This window comes from Leptopilina boulardi, unplaced genomic scaffold (genome assembly GCF_019393585.1).
Source record: "Leptopilina boulardi isolate dan_hultmark-lab unplaced genomic scaffold, ZJU_Lbou_2.1 LbouV2_90, whole genome shotgun sequence".
In the NCBI taxonomy this organism is placed as follows: domain Eukaryota; kingdom Metazoa; phylum Arthropoda; class Insecta; order Hymenoptera; family Figitidae; genus Leptopilina; species Leptopilina boulardi.
Window position 1 is genome coordinate 71,109 of NW_026138039.1, and position 23,507 is coordinate 94,615.

Here is a 23,507-nt window from a genome sequence, read left to right on the forward strand (position 1 = left end):
CAAGGACAGAAAAGGGAAGGCGTCAATGACTACGACTATACTTTTAAAGTCCCTACTTCAAATTTGTATTTATTATTTTACAGTAAGCTAGTTTCCTTACATTTAGTTATAAGAAAGCAACATATGTTGAAAACCTATTCTTACCATTGTGTTAACTCTATATATATATATATATTTGAAAAAAATTAGAAATCGCTGGCTACTTCACATAAAAGTTTATTTTTTTACAACTAGATGAGCAAAAACATTCTGGTCTCTTGTAAAATAGAATATATGAATTGATCGCTCAATCAACCTCTGAGCGAATTTGATCCAGTTTTCACTAAATATAAATTTGATTTGAACCAAATATTACATCTAATTATAGTGCACTATGCTAAAAAGAGAAATTAAAATTAGTAATTATTTAGTTGATTTGTGGAAGAATTATGTTAAACTGAATTTTAATAATATAGTAATTAATATATGCATATTAATTAATTCTTATCATTATAATTAATTATAATAGTAATGAATGTGCTAAAACGTGAGCAAAAAACCTGATAAAATTCGCTCAGAGTTTACTTGAGACAATCCGACAGTATCTTATTATTCTAGACTATTTTATTTGTATATTACACATATTCTTTTAAGTTCGAATTCAAATAATATTTACATACGAATTTTTTGTTTAATTAAATATTTGCTAAAGCAAATTTTATGAATTGAATACATTAATATATGATAATTGGAATAAAAATGTTTTTTGATCAATATAACAATATACCTTTTTTAACTTTACTTGTTAATTTTTAAAAATTATAAAAAATTTTTAAAATAATAATAATCATCAACAAAATATGTTGATAAAATTGAAAAAAAGTAATAAGATCTTCTATTTTCATAAAACCGTATTCTATTTTTAAGATCTCAGTTAGGTTAGTTTAGCTCAGGGGTTAGGTATTCGGTTTGCGTTCGTTAGGTTGTGAGTTCGATTCCCTGCGTTTGCGAGATTTTCTTCGATAGGAGTAAATAAATATAATAAATTGTAAAAATAATAATTAAGAATGTGTAACGTAAAGATAAAAAAATGTTGTACGATAATTCATTTTTTTAATGATAAAATATTGATTTTTTTTAATTTTTAAATATTTGTAATCAGAATTCATGAGAAGTAAGTCAGGAATCTTCAAAACTATTTTATAGAAAGAAATGTCATTTAACATCACAAATAGTCACAGGGTTTAATGATTTATGGTATGGCAAAAAAAAGGGTCTTCGACCCTCATAAAAAATCTGACTACTATTGACGATTCTTTGACTAAACCTCACTTATTGTAGTGTTCTGTGACTGCAATCGTAACAAAAACAGTCTCAAAACGTCAGAGATCCTGACTAATTTTTTGACGTTTTGTGATTTTATTTTTAGCAGGGTGTATACTGACACATATACACAACATACATACACATGTATACTCACACATATAGCCAAGTACATACACATGTATACTCACATATACATATACTCACACATACATACAAAGTACATACACATGTATACTCACACATATACACAAAGTCGATACACATGTATACTCACACATATACACAAGACACATACACATGTATACTCGCACATATACACAAAGTACATGCACATGTATACTTACACATATACACAACATACATACACATGTATACTCACACATATACACAAAGTAGATACACATGTATACGAACAATCTTTTTAATATAATCTTCTATTATATTAAAATGTTTGTTTTGTCGTCTTCGTGACGTCACTGGGACAAGAATTTTCGTTTTTCACATTCTTTTTCAACAATTTTTGTACAGATATGATTCAAAATTAAAATTTAAACATAAATTAAACACATGAATTAGAAAAAAATCTGAATTTTTTTTTTAAGTTTTTTGCAAAAAATTTGCAAATTTCGTTTTAGCTATTTATGGATGATTAAAATTAAATTTATATTTTTGATATCTAATAATTTCGATTTTGCGATATTTGAGGTACTTGATATCCCATGCTAATGGCATTATAACTGCTTTTTAAAATATTTCTTTCGACTGTAAAAGAAGTTAATATTTTATGTCTATTTTCATTTTGAAGTTTCAACGAAATTGTAATTTACAAATTCAGTCAAGTTTCGCCTTAAACATTTCCTCACATGCGGACATTTTAAGATATAAACCATCTTTTTTGAACTTGAAAATGGAACTTTTCCAAGGTAACCTAAGACCATTCTATAAAGCTTTAGGGAATTATCGTTGCTGTGTGGAAGCTGTCATCACTTTTATACATTAATAAGTAAGTACTCTGTAATTAATTATGTATAAATAATTTTAAATATAATACAATTATATTTCACCCTCCAAAGTTAGCCGTAATTGATAATTAATTCATTAATTATTAATTTACGTTTCCAACTCCCACGTCGTGGACGTTTTGGATAGGTACTTGGTTTTCAATTTAGTACTTAAGAGGTCTGGTTATTTTAAATAAAAAAATATAAAAAAATACGAGCCAACTTAATTATTTTTTTGAATAACCTTAGGGAGTCACCATTACAGCGCTGTCAGCAAAGGTGCAGCTGTTTTTCAAATTTCGTGAATTTTTATTTATTTTAAATAAACTAGTGTATAAAAATTAAAATTCAACTTAAATGTTTTTTTCAATAGCCAGATAGAGGTATTATTACAGCGCTGCCAGCAAAGGCGCTACAATATTTTAAATATCAGAAATATTATTTTAATTTTTTCTTTATATAGTTCCAACGCTTCCAACAAAGGCGCTGTTGTTTTTTAAATTTCATAAATTTTTACTTCTTTAAATGAACTAATGTATAAAAATGATAACTCAACTTAAATATTTTTTTCAATAGCCAAAAGGAGGCATTATTACAGCGCTGCCAGCAAAGGCGCTGCTGTATTTTGAATATCAGAAATATTAATTTAATTTTTTCTTAATATTTTTCCAGCGCTGCCAACAATGGCAAATAATAATTTTTTAAATATTTGTAAAAAGTATTAAAAAATATTATTAAAAATCTAAAATTTAAACAAAATAATGAATTATCTTTTTCAAAAATCTATTACATTTTTAATTAAAATATTTTTTTTTAATAAACAAGACACATGAATTACTTTATATATAATTAAATTAAACTATGTGACGTTAGCCAATATTGTTAAATAATTCATGAATTACCCATAAAAAGAGTTTTGATTAAAATTTATGATATTTGTTTCTGAAAATTCAAAATGACTTTCAGGAAATAACATTTTTTAAATTTATAGATATTTAAACCGTATTATAATCATCGAAAAAACAGAGGTAGCATAATTCCCGAAGACAGTTTAGTGAAAACTAAAAAAAATAAATTCTTAGAAACAACCAAAAATATTTGTTAGAATAAATTATTTATTTATGAAAAGTATTAAAGATTTCTTAAAAATATAAAACTTAAAGATAATAATAAATTTATTATAATATTAATTTAAAAAATAGAGTAAAAACATATGAATGAACTCAAATAAGTAAACAATAATGAGTACAATTTCAACCGAGCGAGCGTTAGCGAGAGAGGATATGACGCTAGTAAATTATTAAAAAATGATTCAAATTCTTTTTTCATTATGGAAAGTACTTTGTATTTACAAATGCTTGATTTAATTGTTCCCATTAGAGAAAGAGATAAACATATTCAAATAGTTTTTAGCGGTAATAACAATTCAGGTCATTGGAATTGTGTTTATTACGATGGAGTAAGAATTTATATTTTTGATAGCCTTAATGCAGGGTGTTTGAATATTCATCAAATAGAATATTTAATTAGATTGTTCCCTTTTAAACCAACAGAATTTTTTGTAGGTGTTGATCAACAACCGATTGGTACAGTTAAGTGTGAAGTATAATGCAATAGCATTTGCAACATCTGTATTGGTTGGCAGTGTAAATTAAAAGATTAATTTATGAAACTGATAATAATATAATGAGGAAGCATTTGATATCATTTTTTGAAAACAATTAATTAAATCATTTTCCGGCAGTTAGAATGTCTTATATTAGGATTTCGATTTATAGAGAATGATTGGAATTGTCTTTTCATAAATCGAGCTAAAGAACTTCAAAATGGTGAAGTGAACCTTTCATATTTTTTAAAGACTTTTCCCAGTAAAAATGACAACAGAGTTCTGTCTACTGAAACTGAGAATGAAAAGAAAATACCCAAAGATAAAAATTTGTCCTGTAAGATGAAGAAATTATCTACAGAAATTGAAGAGGGATTTACATTTTGATGTAAATTCAGTATGCACAACAGAAAATAATAAGAAAATAATTTCTAGTCTTATTGTTAGGGAAAATTTTGATCCCATGACATGTCCTACAATGTTTCCTTATGGTGATCCTGGATGGACTGTTAACCTTAAGCATACTCAAGGTATTTGTAATTTTATTCATTTACAATTTTATATGTATCGTCTTTTATAGAGACGAAAAAAGCGTGGATTGCCACATGTGCCTTTAATTATATGTTTACGTACACAAATTTGCGATTCAGAAACTTTAAATAAAATGATATGTACTGAAATCACAGGTCCTGAGATGGGTCAATTAAATGTATTGCTGACAATTCGACGATCGTAGCATATAATCTTTATTTGAGTACAAAATTTGAAGGTCATATTGACTGAATTATATCACCGTCCGACAAAATTCAACTTTTTTTTCACACACGAAAAAATCAATGATTTTCAGAAACTAGGACCAAAAAAAAGATACCCGTGTCTGGCCGTTTTGTTAGATCAGGTCATTTTTTGCTTTTAGGGGTAAAAACAACCAATAAATGAAAGGTGATAGGAAATCTTGTACAAAAAAATAATATTTTATGAAACCTGGTATCTCGGGGTTTTCCGGGTCGTTGATTACGAATCTGATGTCAGATTTTCAAAATTCAAAATGGCGGATTCAATATAGCGGTCGAAATTTATAAAAGTTCATCGAATTGAAACTTGTTACTTGAAGGGTTTTGGGGTCGCTGATAACGAATATGATGTCAGATTTTAATAATTCAAAATGGCGGATCCAATATGGCGGTCGAAATTTAAAAATATTAATTATTTTTTATAAAACTAGGTGTCTAGGGGTTTTTGGGGTCGCTGATAATAACATAATAATAATACTAACATAATAACATTTATAAATTTCGACCACCATATTGGATCAGCCATTTTGAATTTTGAACTTGGTGTCTAGGGGTTTTTGGGGTCGTTGAAAATAACATAATAATAACAAAATAACATTTATATATTTCGACCACCATATTGGATCCGCCATTTTGAATTTTGAAAAGCCGACATCAAATTCGTAATCAGCAACCCCAAAAACCTGCAAGTAACAAGTTTCAAGTGAATTCAACGAACTTTTATATATTTCAAACGCCATATTGAATCTACCTTTTTTAATTTTAAAAATCTGACTTCAGATTCGTACTCAGCAACCCCAAAAACCCATAGACACCAAGTTTTATAAAAAAATAATTAATATTTATAAATTTCGACCGCCATATTGGATCCGCAATTTTGAATTATCAAAATCTGACATCATATTCGTTATCAGCGACCCCAAAAACCTTCAAGTAACAAGTTTCAAGTGAATTCGATGAACTTTTATAAATTTCCACCGCTATATTGAATCCGCCATTTTGAATTTTGAAAATCTGACATCATATTCGTAATCAGCGACCCCAAAAACCCCTAAGGAACAACTTTCAAATGAATTGGTGAATTTTTATAAATTTCGACCGCCATATTGGATCCGCCATTTTGAATTTTGAAAATCTGACATCAGATTCGTAATCAGCGACCCGGAAATCCCCGAGATACCAGGTTTCATAAAAAATTATTTTTTTGTACAAATTTCCTATCACCTTTCCATTTAAGGGCTGTTTTTACCCCTAAAAGCAAAAAATGACCTGATCTAACAAAATGGCCAGACACAGGTATCTCTTTTTTGGTCCTAGTTTCTGAAAATCATTGATTTTTTCGTGTGTGAAAAATCGTGTCGGACGGTGTATTATTATAACACCATAATGTTAAAATAGTAATACAGTAACGATTACAAAAATAATGTTATTATTTTTGTGAGATCAAAATGCCAATAAGTGTCAGTCAAATAAAAATAAATTTTTAATTTTTCATAGCTAGTTTCTTTTAGCTAGTTAATTAATAATTTTTATAATAAGATGTCAAGTTTCATATGAAAAATTCCTATTATTTTTTTTACGTTTACAGTACTGCTGATCATACGTCATAATTAATTTCGTCATAACCTAAAAACAATTTGGAGGAAAATTTGAATAGTCGTTCTCTTATCAAGTGTTATTTTTCAAATGTTGCCGAACAATAATTGTAATAATTATAAATTTTGAATTTTTTATTGTTTTTTAGCATAAAAAATCCCATTTTTAGTCGCTGTATAAGTATAAATGCGCATGCGTATAGCTGACACAACTTATAATTAGTGTTGCCAAAATCCACGTTTCATAAACTTAAATTTTTGCCTGTCCCAGTGTTTAATATCCCACTGTTTAAATTGAGCAATCGCAAGAAATTATTTAAATAAAAATTGTTTGTAAAATTTTAAAATATTTTAAATTATTGGATATTATACTTAAAAACATGAGTAAACGAAGTAACAATTGAACTCTATTGTCCAAGGATTGGTATTGTTTGTGGTAATTATTCTGAGGGACTAATACTGGTATATACATATTTTTTTTATTTTGAAAACAGAAAAAAAGAAGAGTAAGATTTTTAGGCAAAGATATTCTTATGTTATTCTGAATCCTCTAGATAGAGAAATGCAATATTAAATGAAAATGTTTGTATGTTATATTCCTTGATGTGAGAAAAAAAGATATACATTACCTCTACAGTTTTTGACTTTTATCTTTATATTTCGATGTGATAATACACGGAAACAATTTCGAGACGTCAGACGTGCCGATGTCGATGGAAACCTACAGTACATTTCATTATGTACTCAGAGTTAATCTGCATTAACAAAGGTTCTATTGGCCAAGGGTTGGTACATCTTTATTTTTCTATATAACAAATGTGTAAAAAGAAATTATTACCTGGGTCCTCAGAGTTAATTCTCATTAACAAAGGTTCTATTGTCCAATGGTTTGTTTTTTTGTAGTATTTGTTCCGGGGTTTTAATACAGGTATAAATACGTATTTATGTTATTTATACTGAACTACTAATTACTTATATAAGAGTGTTATTTTTGCACATATTGGCTGATCAGTAGTTACTGATTTATAGTTACTCATAGTTCTCTCATTCTTTAGGATATTTGGTAGTTTTATTGGATAAAAGGCAAAATTGGTTATATTGGATTAAAGTAAAAATTGGCTATATTTAGTAAAAGGTAAAATTAGTTGTATTGAATTAAAGGAAAAATTGGTTATATTTAATAAAAGGTAAAATTGGTTGTATTGAGTATGTTATTTTAAGTGATAAAGATTTAAAAATTATTGAAAATAGAAATAAATTGTTAAATTACATGCATATGTACAAATTTGAAGATTTATTAAGAAAAGATTCCAATTCTTTTTTCAATATGCAAAGTGCTTTTTATGTACAAATGCTTGATTTTATTGTCTCAATTAGAGAAGGTGATAAACATATTCAAATACTTTTTAGCGGTAATAACAATTATGGTCACTGAATTTGTGTCTATTACGATAGAGTAAGGCTTTATATTTTTGATAGCCTTAATGAGGGGTGTTTAAATGTGCATCAAATAAAATATTTAATTAGATTGTTCCCTTTTAAACCAACAGTAGTTTTTGAAGCTGTTGATCAACAACCTTTTGGTAGTCTTGAGTGTGGAGTACATGCAATAGCATTTGCAAACATCTATATTATTTAACGTAATGCCAAACCGTGTAAATTATGAAACTGATAATAACAAAATGAGAAATCATTTTAAGTCAATGTTTGAAAATAATCGCTTAAATCATTTTCCGACAGTAAGAACGTCTCACAATAGGAATTCGATAATAGAGAAGGATTAGAACCGTCTTTTCATAAATTGAACTCAGGAACATAAAAATTATATTTTTAGTAATTATATTCCCAGTAATAATATTAACAGAGTTCTATTAACACAAGATTTAAAAATTAAACATTCTTTTAATGACACTAGTGAAAAGAAAATAATTCGTACCACTGATAATAATGTGAACAAAATTTCACCACATGAATATTTAAAAATGAAAAATTTTCTGAGTAAAGAAAATGATAAAAAGATAAATCGAGCAATTAAAGAGAAGGGAAGAAAAAGGAAGGCAAGGCGCGAAGTTACATATGAGCAGAAAATAATAAGACAGGAGAATGAGAGATTGAGAAAACGTAATCGTAATAAAACAGAAATAAAAAAGAAAGAACGCAAAAAAAATTTGACATGCAAAAAAAAGAAATTATCTATAAAAACTGAAGATGGAAAGAAAATACGCAAGGATAAAAATTTGGCATGTAGGAAAAGAAAAATATCAATGGAAACTCAAGATGAAAAGAAAGTGCGTCAAGAAAATAATTTGTCATGTAAGAAGAAAAAATTTTCTACGGCAACGGAAGATGAAAAGAATCCCTGCCGGAAGGGTGGTACTGGATTGGTACTGGAAAATTGGAACTGAGATCTCAGTACCAACTCAGTACTAATTTGGTGCATTTTGGTACTGAAATGGAACTGGGAAATTTACCTGCGAAAAGGATCGAGTTACCGTTAATACCCTCATAAAAGTGAAAAGCGATTAGCTTTTTCAATATGTTTAAACTAATACTTTATATTTATTTCAAAATTATATTTGTTTTTTCTGGATTTATATTATTTTCATACATTATTATGCATATCCCTGGCGGGTTGTGAAAACCGAATCGCAACCGAATTCGGTTGGGATTCAGTTGGGTTTCAGTTACCAGTGAAAAAAGTAGCGAAAAACGTGAAAATTGCTGGAAAAAACTATTGGAATGAATAAATGAATGATTTATGAGTTTATTCATGCAATAGTTTGTTTAAATTAAGCTTTAGTTAATTAATTATTAATAATAAAAGTCGAAAGGTGCTCACCTGTCACTTTAATGTTTGTGTTATAAGATAGAATGCTACTTTATCGTTAGTGAAATTGCCGCGCGCCAAACACGATAGATGGCAGCACGTGATTCTTCTCTTTTGACAATTTTATCATTTTTAAAAATTAGAATGCAAAATTTTGTTTTACCTTTTCTATTTTCAGTTATTATTAAATTAATCGAGATTAGATTTTATAAAAATTGTTATTATTATTAAAAAAAGGTTTTTTAAATTGTTCAAATAAAAATGCATTTACTTATATTGCAAAACAAACTTAGTATATTTATACCAATGGTAAAATAGAAATTGATAAAAAAATTTTATTAAAAAAATCACTTTTATATTAATGATAATAATTATTATTTTTATCATTATATTTTTCTAAATAAAAATTTCTTGAATATTTAAATGACAAATAATTGTAGGAAACAGTGGAAAGAAAATTGTTTAAAATTTCTGAATCTAACATTTGTTAAAAAATAATTGTTGAAATGTTATTATTTAGAATTGTAATAATTTTAAATTGAATTTAGTTTAATTAAAATTATTTTAATTTTTTTTCGAAAAATTTTATTAAAATTAAAAATATTTCTTAAAATAAAAATTTGCATGCTTTTTTCACATTTTCTGTGTGAGATTTCAAAAACTTTTAGTGACATTTAATCTATTTTTGATGTAATGTAATTATGTAAATTATAAATAATTTTTTTACATAGATATTTACATTTACATTTACCCTACAGTTTATTTATTTCTCAAAACAAATTAAAGTATTTTATTAACAATTATTAATAAACTTATTTTAGTTTTAGAATAAAATTTTGGGTTAAGTTAAAAAATAAATGAAAACTTTAAAAATGATAAAATATTAAAACCAGAAAAAACAAGACGTGACATCTAGCGTGTAATGCGTGCGGCAATTTTTTTATTTGTCATTATAGGTAAAGCAGTATTTTGCTTTAAAACAAACAATAAACTTTTAGTACAAAATGTACTATTTTTATTGTTAATATGCAATATTCAGAACAAAAAAACTTAAATCTGGACAATTTAAATATCCATTAAAAAATAGGTATATGATTTTTCCGTAATTTTCACATTTTCAATTTCAAAATTTAGGAAATAACACGAACATTAAAGTGACAGGTGAGCACCTTTTGACTTTTATTATTAATAATTAATTAATTAAAGCTTAATTTAAACAAACTATTGCATGAATAAACTCATAAATCATTCATTTATTCATTCCAATAGTTTTTTCCAGCAATTTTCACGTTTTTCGCTACTTTTTTCACTGGTAACTGAAACCCAACTGAATCCCAACCGAATTCGGTTGCGATTCGGTTTTCACAACCCGCCAGGGATGATATGTCCTTTGGCAGCTAAATTCAAAAATGATGTCCATTTTTTTGTCAAACTTAAGGTATACGAGATAAATTATAACTTTTTTAAATGTAATTATTTTTTGATAAATTTTAGATATTCATAATGTGGAAATATTAACGAATCTCAATATATATTTTTTAAAGTTGAGTTATTAAAATTATAAATTTGTTAAGCAATAAAACTCGGGTTAAAATTTTAATCCTTCAACAAAGGACCTTGGGGTCTATTGTTCAAGGAGGGATTGCAATATAATTTCTAAACTTAACAGAAATTTTCTACAAACTATTATGTTTTTTTTGCTGTTTTACACGTATATCGTGAGAGACGGTTTGTTGATCTTATATACCTTTAAAACTACTGTTAAAGTACTTTAAAAATGTCTTCTTATGGGTTATCAGGTAGTGGTACTGAAGTGGAACTCAAGCGTAGTCCAATTAAGTACCATTCCAGTACCACTCTTTCGGTAGGGATGTGTGAAGAAAAGAATTTGACATCTAAAAACGATAATCAGAATAAAAAAAGTGCAGGAGTTGCAATAATGTCTTTTGAAGATTTCGATGAAAGTAAAGTTCCACAGAATTATTTAGGTTTAATAAATGTAGAATGTAAGTTTTGTAATGCGTTACATTTTTTGTGTGAACGACCGTCACATAGATACATCAGCGAGGAATGTCCCCGTGAAGAGGACATTATGATATCGCCTGAATGTCACAAAAATATTCCCGGTTGATATCAGCTTGACATTCAAGCAATATTCCGTGCTACTTGGGTGGTAGATCCAATATAAAATTTTTTTTTACATTTCTAATATTACATTTTTTGGAAAAAAAATGAATAAAAAATATGATTAATGCACACTAGTCGGCCGCTTGCGGACGACAAATTTGCTAGTTAACTTATAATTTTTAAATTCTGGTCACTAAAAAAATGAGTTATTACAACTAACTTGCATGGTACTCTCTACCAGTTAAGACTTGGTAAATACTACCCACAAAAATAAGTATAATTAACCTGTTGACAATAAGTCACAATAAATATTATAGTTCATGTATTTCAGTATTTATTCCTAATAAATATTATTCACATAAGTTGAAATTAATATTTAATGACTGACTTTCTTTAATTTAAAAATAAAATAAAGAAACAACTTCACTTTGATGTAAAATGACTTTAAACCGTGGTTACTTAAAAAATTCTTTTACTAAGAACATTTCACGCAACACAAGTTATACTGCATTTCATCTCTGAAATGACAAACATGGTTATTTTTACCATGATACAACTTTACCGAAGTTGTAATTTACATCAGTTTTAGGCAAGTTTCACAAATGTAATGAATTAACTGAAGTAATAGGTCTAAAGTTATCAGGGTCCTTAGGATTTCCCTTTTTCAACAGCATAGACGTAGTGAATTTTCCCCAATCTTTAGGTATTCGTTCTGAACTTAAAATTTTATTAAAAAGATTGTTAATGTATAAAATCCAATTTTGGGGTAAATTTTTAAAAAATTCGTAACTTATACCATCCAGGCCAGGGGCCTTCACATTCTTACATTTTAGTAAACATTTAATAATTTCCTCCGTTGACAAAGGATCATCAAGGATAGGGACAGATATTTTTTGAAGGAAGAGAGGAAACATAGGAGTGCAAGCAGTATCAGGATAACTCCTGCTCTGAAGAAAATTAAACCAAACATCCTTACTAATTTGAGAACAATTACGCACCCGCCCTCTGAATGAATTAATAACCCTCCAGAAAGCAGTAGCATTTTTACAGTTGTTAACAATCTCAATACGGGAATCATAATATTCTTTTTTCTTTCGATTTAAAATTTTTTGAAAATCTTTTTTAACTATGTAGTAACACTTTCTTGTGTCCTCAGAAAAGTTATCCGCCTTACAAACCTTCAATGCAACCAAAACACGTCCTTTAACGATTTTGCACTCATCATCCATCCAGGGTCTGCGATTAATGACATTGTATCAGAAAATAATTCATTTTTTTCTTCATTAAAAATAAATTTACCATCATCAAATAGTTGGCTAGAATTATTAAAATCCATGAAAGTCAGAACCACTGGGAAAGTCAGAGAGGGTGGCAAATGTAAGTAATTTAAACATTGACTACACAAATCTCATTTTCGCGCGTTAAATTTTATATCCACTGTCGATAAAGAAGAGCGACTTACCATCAAAAAGGGAAAATACAGTTACTGATTTCTATTGTCAAATATAAACCAAGAAATAAGGTAAATGCACTAGTAATCGTCACCTTAAGCCAAATTGACAATATTAATTGTGTATTAAACAATGTTAATCGGTATTTCTAAACTAATAACACAGGCCTTCAAAATTTCACTTCAGTCTGTTACAAAAAAAGGACAAGGTGATACTTTGTAGGTTTTCTTCGGACTATGAAGGCTGAGGTATACATGGGGTAATAATAATATAATAATAATATATGATAAATGAGCCTAGCAAATTTTATCTAAATTCATTAAAACATGTTAAAGTTATCGTCTAAACAAAAAAGGAATCCACACACACATACATACACCCGGACAATTGATCAGGATCTCATATAACATGTTTCTATATAGAAAAAAATTTGTTTCCGCGACTTTGAAAATTTTCATAAACGAAAGGACTACAAAGCTTCCTCCAGGAGGAAGCAAAAAATAAATATATGAAAAAAAATAGAAAATTTTTTTTTTAGAATTTTTTAAATTATCTCATCAATATCACTGGAATATTCCCTCAATATCACAGGAATATTTCGCTCAATATCACAGGGATATCCCCTCCATATTACATGAATTTTACAGCAATATTCCCTCAGTATCATACGAATATCACGCGGATGTCACAGGAATATCACCGTGGAATTTCCCTATGAAGCGGACATTATATCGCCTGAATGTCACAGGAATATTCCCACTTGATATCATCGTGACATTCAACCAATATTCCGTGCTACTTGGGCAATAATTTTTTAAATATTAACAGAACTTTATTTACACTGTATTAACCTTTCATTAGAGTCCAGACATCGTTCACTACTTTCCGATTTATTAATATCAAGTCATTACTGAATACTTTCTAGACATGTCCAGACAGCAAAGAGTAATGTCTAAATGAAAAAATCTTCTGGACAGGAACTATTCATGTCCGGATGCTACTCAGTCATGTCTTTTTTTCTCAGTGTAGAAGTATTAGATTTTTCGCAAATTCACTTTAAACATATTGAAAAAACCACTGGTTAACTTCAAAGTCGTTTTTTTAGAAACCATTTTTTCGGACCGTAGTTCTGTATAGTTCTGATATTCGGATTAACCAAAAGTCATTTAAGAAAAAGAAATACTGGACAGTTCGAAGAGAATTTGTATGAGTTACAAAGTATTAATAACCTTATTTTGACAATTATTAATTTCATGCGAAAAAGGAAAATTTACATTTAAATATTGTGATTGCAGAACTTTGAAAATATCTGTGATTAACAAATTAAAATTTTAGAGTTTCTAAAAATATTTTTAATTATTTTTTTACGGTTAATTAATATAACATAAAAAAATAAACAAAAGAGAATCTTTCAAACATATCCATTATATCGTAAAACAAAAAAGAGAACATGTGATTCTTGCAAAATATAATTTTATATCGTTTAGTGTGTAATAATAACATTGACAAGCGCAAAAAATTATATAAGCCAAAAAATACTACGTTCTTATTTTTTATGAGACTTTTTAATTTTGGTACCGCATATTTATCTTCTAATTTATCAAGCAATAAATATATTTATTTTAGGGACCATTAAACTTTATACAAACAAAGAATATATTAATTTTGAATTTTTAATACAAAATTAATAATAAAATATAATGAAATCAACAAATCTTATTAAACTTACGAATAGAAACAAATGATCGTAACATCTTTCCTTACGTTTAAATGACGTCATAGAAAGCATGTAAATACATAGATGGGCCATAGATGGACCAATAGATAGATTGAATCCAGGGTGTTGTATCTTGGTCGTATATACAAGGCGTTTTCTACGGAAGCCTGTACGGCTCACGAGCGTCTCGGACGCAAGTGGCGGTGTTTCGTACCACAAGTGGTACGAAGTCCGTCCACCTTAGTGTTCTAAAGACAGTAAATTACGTCAAGAAGAGAAAGAAGATTACGATCGTTTTTTCTCTGAGAATTTATGAGAATTTTTACTTGTACTTTTATCCTTGTCTGACACGTGCGTTGTCATGACAACGTGTATGACAAGGATAAAAGTACAGACATATGTTCCTGACTGTACAATTATTATTATAATGAAAAATATCTTTGTTACAATATATAATATATATATATATTAATATATTAATATTGATATAATATTACATTATTATATTGAATCAGGTACATTTATATGCCTGCACTTTTATCCTTGTCTAACACACATGTTGCCATGACGACGCACGTGTTAGACAATGATAAAAGTGCAGGCATATATGTTACCCGACTGTCATCTTGTCAGTAAGAACACAGAGAAAATTAGGATGCAGTCCCATGGAGCAGATTAGCAGATTAGACGTTGACCAATAAAAAAACAGTCTCTAACGGAAATGCAAAAATTTGCCGCGAGAGACTAACTTTTGATTGGCTGAAATCTATTCTGCTAATCTGCTCTATGGGACTGCACCCTTACAGTCTATTATATTCAATGTTCAAATTATTCATTTAATAACATGTCGGTCGTTTATTTATAACTTACATACTATAAAAATACATATTTAAATTTAAAAAAGGCAATTATCAATCACTTAAATGAATATTCTCATATATTCTCATAAATTCTCTTTTTTTCGGTAATTTACCGCAATTTTCTTTCTTACCTTCTCAGGTTTCAATTTAACCGAGAATTTTAAAACACTAGTCCACCTTGTGGCAAAGTTCGTTAGTTCGTGCTACTTGTTGGACAGACTTCGTGCCACTTGTGGAAAGTGGATTTTTTGAAGGGTCATTCACAAATATGACAATTCCGTTGGATCCTGTTGCTATCTATTTCGTCAGTGCTTTTCATTTCAATTTCATGTGAAGAAGAAAAAATGAATTTTATAAGATATTAGTAATATTAGCATATTAGTAAATGTCATCGAACAAACTTTTTATAGTTCACACATAAATACTTCTTCCAAACGTTAATATACATATTAATAAACTACGGATTCCACTAAGAATTAAGCTGAAGTTTTTAAAATTTTTCTTAGTTTAGAATAAAAATAAGATTTTTTGGTAATGTTGTCATTTTTTAATTTAAAATACATGAAGAGGATTTTATTTTTTAAAATTAAAATTATATTTTTATGAATATTTAAGATTAATAAAGATGTCAATATCATTTGTTTACACTGAAATGTAATCTTTTACATATATTTTCAATTAAAAAATAACAAATTCATTTTTATTCAAAAACATTAAACGGACTTGCCCGGATGAAATTATACTTGAAATGAAAAGCACTGACGAAATAGACGGCAACAGAATACAACGGAATTGTCATATTTGTGAATGACCCTTCAAGAAATCCACTTTCCACAAGTGGCACGGAGTCTGTCCAACAAGTGGCACGAACTAACGAACTTGCCACAAGTTGGACGGACTTCGTGCCACTTGTGGTACGAAACACCGCCACTTGCGTCCGAGACGCTCGTGAACCGTACAGGCTTCCGTAGTTTTCCTACGAAGTTCGTTAGTTCGTGCCACTTGTTGGACAGACAACAGACTCCGTGCCACTTGTGGAAAGTGGATTTCTTGAAGGGTCATTCACAAATATGACAATTCCGTTGTATTCTGTTACTGTCTATTTCGTCAGTGCTTTTCATTTCAAGTATAATTTCATCCGGGCAAGTCCGTTTAATGTTTTTGAATAAAAATGAATTTGTTATTTTTTAATTGAAAATATATGTAAAAGATTACATTTCAGTGTAAACAAATGATATTGACATCGTTATTAATCTTAAATATTCATAAAAATATACTTTTGATTTTAAAAAATAAAATCCTCTTCATGTATTTTAAATTAAAAAATAACAACATAACCAAAAAATCTTATTTTTATTCTAAACTAAAGGTGCTTATATACCTCAAATTTCGATCAGATGAACATTATTTCTGGACCGTGAAAATGCGTGAAAATTCATTTTCACGGCGGGTATTTTTGAATTGATTTAAATAAAAAATGTTTTTTTAAGAAATATAATATTAAATAATTGTTTGAATATGTAAGAACACTTTAAAATAGTGATAGAAAAATGATTTGATTAAAAAATATAGAAAATTTTGCTTTAAAACGTTTCTGCTACAATAAAGTGTAAAATGACGATGTTTGTGAAATGGTTTGTACAGTGTACATGTTTCTTTCAGTTATTCGAAACAATTAGTAGAATTTAAATTTATTTGATAAACATTTCAACTTGCCGATTTATTTTCAGCACTCATTATTTATTACAAGTTAAAAAGAAACGACATAACATAAACAAAACTCTGAGAGACACTCACAAGGAAGAAGCACTGTACAAACCATTTCACAAACATCGTCATTTTACACTTTCTTGTAGCAGAAAACGTTTTAAAGCAAAATTTGCTAAATTTTTTAATCAAATCATCTCTCTATCACTATTTTAAAGTGTTCTTGCATATTAAAACAATTATTTAATATTATATTTCTTAAAAAAACATTTTTTGTTTAAAACAATTCAAAAATACCCGCCGTGAAAATGACTTTTCACGGTCCAGAAATAATGTTCATCTGATCGAAATTTGAGGTATATAAGCACCTTAATTCTTTGTGGAATCCGTGGTTTATTAAAATGTATATTTACGTTTGGAAGGAGTATTTATGTGTGAACTATAAAAAGTTTGTTCGATGACATTTACTAATATGCTAATATTACTAATATCTTATAAAATTCATTTTTTCTTCTTCACATGAAATTGAAATGAAAAGCACTGACGAAATAGACGGCAACAGAATACAACGGAATTGTCATATTTGTGAATGACCCTTCAAAAAATCCACTTTCCACAAGTGGCACGGAGTCTGTTGTCTGTCCAACAAGTGGCACGAACTAAAGAACTTGCCACAAGTTGGACGGACTTCGTGCCACTTGTGGTACGAAACACCGCCACTTGCGTCCGAGACGCTCGTGAGCCGTACTTTGTACTGATTCTACACTCACCTGAAACTGAGCGAGCGGTCCGCATTTGCGTTACGTTTTTTATATACATAGATATAGTTAAATATGGGAAGCGTCACGGCAAAGCGGACCGCTCGCTCAGTTTTCGGTGAGTGTAGAATCAACAGTAATTGTGCGTTGAAAAACGGTTGCGCGAAACTTTGACGGACCGTTTTTTCAACGCACAATTAAAGATGGTTGTGGTAACTTACATATCCCGTATCCGACTCAGTTGTGGAAGCTTTGGCGTAACCGTTTTTTCAACGCACAATTGAAAACGGTGGCGGGAACTTACATATCCCGTTCCGACTTGCGTAACCGACTCAGTTGTGCTTAGGCTGCAGTCCCATGGCAGCGTTTTGCGTTGCGTTTTGTCACTAGACCATGAGTGTAAAAGAGATGCAGATATATGTTTGCTATGTTCACACTCAGGGTCTAGTGACAAAACGCAACGCAAAACGCTGCCATGGGACTGCAGCCTTAGGCCATTATATAGCTGTGCTGTGGCCGTACCCTTAGTCAGGTACTAAAATTACATACAACGATAACAGAAGTCTGCTGGAGTAATCATTATTGTTTTAAACCAAAAAATTTAGTAGGAAAGTTAGGTTTAAAAAATTGTATTTACATTGCAATCAGTGAAAATTTATAATAGATTGTCGGCTTGTGTCAATCCATGTTGAGATGAAGTTTAGGAACAACATTTATGGCACCGCGCGGAAATTTCGCGACGGATACTCGCAGCTCGCCCCACACGGGCCCTGCGTTCAGTTGGATTAATAATCAATGGCTTTGTTTGAGAAGAGGTATACAAATAAAGTGCTACTAGATGATACAGAGAAATTAACGAGTGTCATCGAAAATGCTAGAACAGTCGACGGACATACGGTAAAACTTGTTTCTCTCAGAATGTTTATATCCTCTGACACTATTCTGACAGCTTAGTCAACTAATCTTATTTCACCCGATTAAACTCATTTTTGCATTAATTCAACTTCAATTTAGCGCAAATTCACACTCTATTAATTCCATATTTTATTTATGAATTTCTACAAAAACTTAATGTTTCATTTTTCAAATAAGTGAAACATCAAAAATTCGCAGTTATTTAATTGATCCAAATATAGATGTATTAATAACCTTTACTTGGCTATTTTGTGCAACATAAGCATTAAGTTTACGTACAGAATCAATTGAAAAATTACAAATTACATCTACATATATGTGTAAATTTCGATCTGAAGAATAATTAAATCAATTAATTAGCGGTCGATTTAGACGTATCGTTCTTTTTAACAATTTCAAATTATCTTGTTTCTTTAATTGTCTTCAAATTAACGTGAGACCTCTTGTTTTCAGGAAAGAAAACTTAAATATTTCTGAAAATTCTGTGTACATAATTATTGATTTTACATAAAAAATGTGTTTTGTGTTGATAAGGTTATTTTTGTTTGTTATATCTTTCTTGCAAATATAGATTTCTGGTTACGTAAGTGAAGACTAAAAAGTTAACAAATATTTTTTGTCGTATATGTATATTCTTAAACAATTACACTGACAATTTCTTTTTATATTCTCATCATTTAAGAAGGTATTATAATTATCAGTATTATTCTTATCTGCATAATCTACGTTCAAAACTCAGTTTTGATACAAAGATCTGGATCTCCACTCGACTGCTCACTCTGAAGTCGCAGTTAAACTGCCCCAAAAGTGAAAAAAATACAATTCAATTTTTTCATTTTTGAAAAAAAAAATTTTTTTTTACCGTGTATAAAATGAAAAGGCGCATTTTTTTCTCTTTGATATATTCTGTAAAACGAATAAATTTTAAATAATAAATAAATCTCGACTCATAAATTTCATTAAGTTTTAAAACAAACATCATGGTATCTTTTACAATTAGGGGACGATTGGGTAATGCAGGGTACCTTTTGGAATGTATTTTTAATATTAAACTGGAAAAATAAGTATTAAATTACACAAACACTTCAAAAATTTCATTTTAGAGCCAAAAAACCGTTTTTTGTCTTTTATATATAAAATATCTTGTTGTTGGACTGTATGTAGACACAAATTATGTGGCCTTTATTTTAACACTAAAAATGTATACGTGGACGTCCGCATGAAAGGGTACCACTTTGTCGATTCTAGTTTTTGAGAAAATCTCAATTTACATACTAATTTCGGCCAACAATCTTGATTTTTAAAAAGTTTTTTTAAATCAATTTATAGGGTCCCACAAGACGAAAAATGCACCTGACCCAATTTTTTTGTTACTTTAAGTATTTTATTTCAATGTTTTTTTTCAATGTTTCCTTTTAAAGGGTTTCCTAAATTTTTTTGCCCTAAAATAGAAGGTTTTTAAAAGATCGTGTACTCATAAGTTTTAAAATATAATTGATCAAAAGTTTTTACATGTTACTATATACGTCAAGAAATATTTTAAAAAAAATTGCGATCTAAAAAAAAATAATTATGCTCCTTCTACAGAGGTCGCTATGTACACTGGTCAAAATCAAGATCCTTTACGGTAACCACTGTAGCTCATCGCAGAATCATCTAAAATAAAAAAATCAAACGTGATTTTAAAGTTTAAGACCTAATACAGGTCCTAAACCTCGAGATATTAAATAAAATCAAAAATTAAAAAAATGGCAAGCTTTGGAACTTAAAAAACTGAAAAAACACCATTTTTTGACAATCAATCACTCACAAAAACCTGATTATTGAATATTTTAAATATATTAGAGGTTTAAGACCTGCAAAAACTTCCACTGAATCGAATGCAACTTGAATTTTTGAAATCGGTCAAACGGTTTTTGAGTTCTACTGGTTACCATTTTTAAATATAGTGTTTTGAGAAAAAACAGTTTAAAGTATTGATATCAAAAGGTTATAATGAATCAAGCAGAAGTAACTAAATCAGCTTGAAAATTCTTACTCAGGGGTTTTTGGGGTCGCTGATTACGAATATGATGTCAGAATTTAAAAATTCAAAATGGCGGATCCAATATGGCGGACATGAAAGTTAAAAATCAATTGCATTTACTTGAAACTTGGTACTCGGGGGTTTTTGGGGTCGCTGATTACGAATATGATGTCAGAATTTAAAAATTCAAAATGGCGGATCCAATATGGCGGACGAAAATTTTAAAACTAATCGGATTTGCTCGAAAATGATGAAATGATATGAATATGATGAATTGTCCGTACTGGGTCCATGACCATGTCGGGTTTATTATCAGCAAACCAAAAAACCTTTTTTATATTTGAATTTTCGAATTCTGTCATCATATTCGTAAGAATATGATGATTTTGAATTTTTAAAATCTGACATTAAATTCGTAATCAGAGACCCCAATAACCCCCGAGTAACGAATTTCAAGCAATTCCATTCGCTCGGTTTATCGTGGTCACGAAAAGGTTAATTATACGATCTGTAGACGCATATATATGTGTATTTTGTTAAATAACTTAAGATTATGAGCGAATTACGATCTAATGATTTAACCACACATTCTTAACATACTTTCTTATCAAAAAATGAAAAAAAAAAATTCGATTTTTTTGACCAAAAAAAATTTAGAAAACCCCTTAAAAAGGAAATTGCAAAAGTTGTATTTATGTATTTTTCGAAAGTTTTACTACAACACATAGTTCATTTTAGAAAAATACACTGTTTAAAAAAAACCATGACATTTATTTAGAAATTTTTGTTAACATGTTATAAATAACTTATTGAAGAATATGAAATTTTTTTTTCACTTGTAGTCCAATATGGCGGCGATGTACAACATTTTCAAAAATGTTCATTTTTCATGGGGGGATCGATTCCGAGATTTCTACAAGTGGAATTTTCGTCCCCTTCTGTTTTTTAGGGTACGTTTTTCCCAAAACTTGAAAAAAACACATATGGGTGATTCTCCACGTAGCGCACGATTTGGTGTCTGAAACTTTAAAAATATTTTTTTATCGAAATGATAAATATCAATACATATTTTTGAAGATAAAGTGTCAAGAAATAAATATCCATGGTGGGCCGGAAAATTTTTTTATAATTTAAAAATTTTTTTAAACAAATCAAAAAAAAATTCTTTGCTTTTTGAATTCTATAAAATAGTTGAAATTTGATTTAAAATGTTTATAGAAATTTTTGGGATAATTCACAAAAATATATATAGCGCGAACGACAATTAAAAATTTTGATTTCGGTAATTTATGCATGTGAACTTAGCCCCCCACTTTTAAAAAATTAAATTTTTTTTTAGAGTTCCGACTTTCTAAAGAATAGTTCTAAAGTTCCTGATAGGTTTTAGAAATAGCTCCGGTGATTAAGCCTTAAAAATATCGATTTTTCATAATGGGGGGCTAACTTCACGCAGCCCCCCACTTCTTAAAAAGTGTCTGATGGGAGTTCTGTATGACACCTTTCGAGTTCCAAGAGTTCTGATGAAAGTTCTGTTTGCCCCCCCACAGAGTTCTACAAAAAACACTAATAAATTTTTTTTCTAAACTCAAAATTAAAGAAACTACAGAACTTTAAAGTTTCAAGAAAAATTATTTCACTTAAATTTAGTTCCAACAGTTCTGATGGGAGTTCTGTATGACGCCTATGGAATTCCAACAGTTCTGATGAGAGTTCTTTGTGCCTTTCACTGATTTTTACAAAAAACCTTAATACATTTTTTTTCTAAACTCAGTGGGGGGCAAACAGAACTTTCATCAGAACTCTTGGACCTTAATTTAAGTAAAATATTTTTTTTTTCAAACTTTAAAGTTCTGTAGTTTTTTTAATTTTGAGTTTAGAAAAAAAATCTATGAAGGTTTTTTGTAGAACTCAGTGGGGGGCAAACAGAACTCCCATCAGAACTCTTGGAACTCGAAAGGTGTCATACAGAACTCCCATCAGACCTCTTGGAACTCAATTTAAGTGAAATAATTCTTTTTTGAAACTTTAAAGTTCTGTTGTTTCTTTAATTTTGAGTTTAGAAAAAAATTTATTAGTGTTTTTTGTGGAACTCTGTAAGGGGCAGACAAAACTCTCATCAGAACTCTTGGAACTCCAAGGGTGTTATACAGAACTCCCATCAGAACTTTGGAACTCCAAAGGTGTCGTACAGAACTCCCATCAGAACTCTTGCAACTCAATTTTTAAATAAATAATTTTTTTTTGAATTTTCAAAGTTCTGTAGTTTTTTCAATTTTGAGTTCAGGAAAAACTTTTATCAGGGTCTTTTGTAGTACTCAATGGGGGGCAAACAGAACTCCCATTAGAACTCGTGTAGTTCGTGACTATAAAATTTTTTGAATTTAAAAACAAAATTTTAACTGTATATGGGCAGAACTATTTTTGAAAAGTATAGAGAACTCAAGAACTCTGTGAGAACTATTCAGAACTCTAAAAAAAATTTCATTTTTTAACAAGTGGGGGGCTGCGTGAAGTTAGCCCCCCATTATGATAAATCGATATTTTTAAGGCTTAATCGCCGGAACTATTTCTAAAACCTATCAGGAACTCTAGAACTATTTTTTAGAAAGTCAGAACTCTAAAAAAAATTAATTTTTTAAAAGTGGGGGGCTATGTTCACATGCATCTGTAATTTACGGAAATTTTCGAGGTAATTTATGGAAATTTTCGCGGTAATTTACAAAAACATATATAACGCGAACGACAATTGAAATTTTTATTTCGGTAATTTATGGAAATTTATGCGGTAATTTATGGAAATTTCTACGGTAATTTATAG

General features: G+C 29.1%; 2 protein-coding genes across 8 annotated transcripts in view; one reads left to right on the forward strand and one right to left on the reverse strand.

Moving 5' to 3' along the window:
* Positions 1 to 14,600, reverse strand: part of LOC127290873 (NADH-quinone oxidoreductase subunit B 2-like) — a 36,475-nt gene extending 21,875 nt beyond the window's left edge. The window contains exon 1 of one of the 2 annotated variants that reach the window (XM_051319693.1): positions 14,436 to 14,600. In XM_051319693.1, the coding sequence (XP_051175650.1) occupies positions 14,436 to 14,460 (25 nt within the window). In that variant the 5' untranslated portion in view covers positions 14,461 to 14,600. Of the gene's footprint in view, positions 1 to 6,930; positions 7,057 to 14,435 lie in introns of those variants that run through there. The other variant, XM_051319692.1, reaches the window with a different exon arrangement.
* A 3,653-nt stretch (positions 14,601 to 18,253) lies between these two features.
* LOC127290857 (PX domain-containing protein kinase-like protein) overlaps positions 18,254 to 23,507 on the forward strand; it is a 96,752-nt gene continuing 91,498 nt past the window's right edge. For 2 of the 6 annotated variants that reach the window (XM_051319659.1, XM_051319661.1), the window contains exon 1: positions 18,254 to 18,645. In XM_051319659.1, coding sequence (XP_051175616.1) covers positions 18,544 to 18,645 — 102 coding nt within the window. In that variant the 5' untranslated portion in view covers positions 18,254 to 18,543. The remainder of the gene's footprint in view (positions 18,646 to 23,507) is intronic. The other 4 variants (XM_051319657.1, XM_051319660.1, XM_051319662.1 and 1 more) reach the window with 3 other exon arrangements.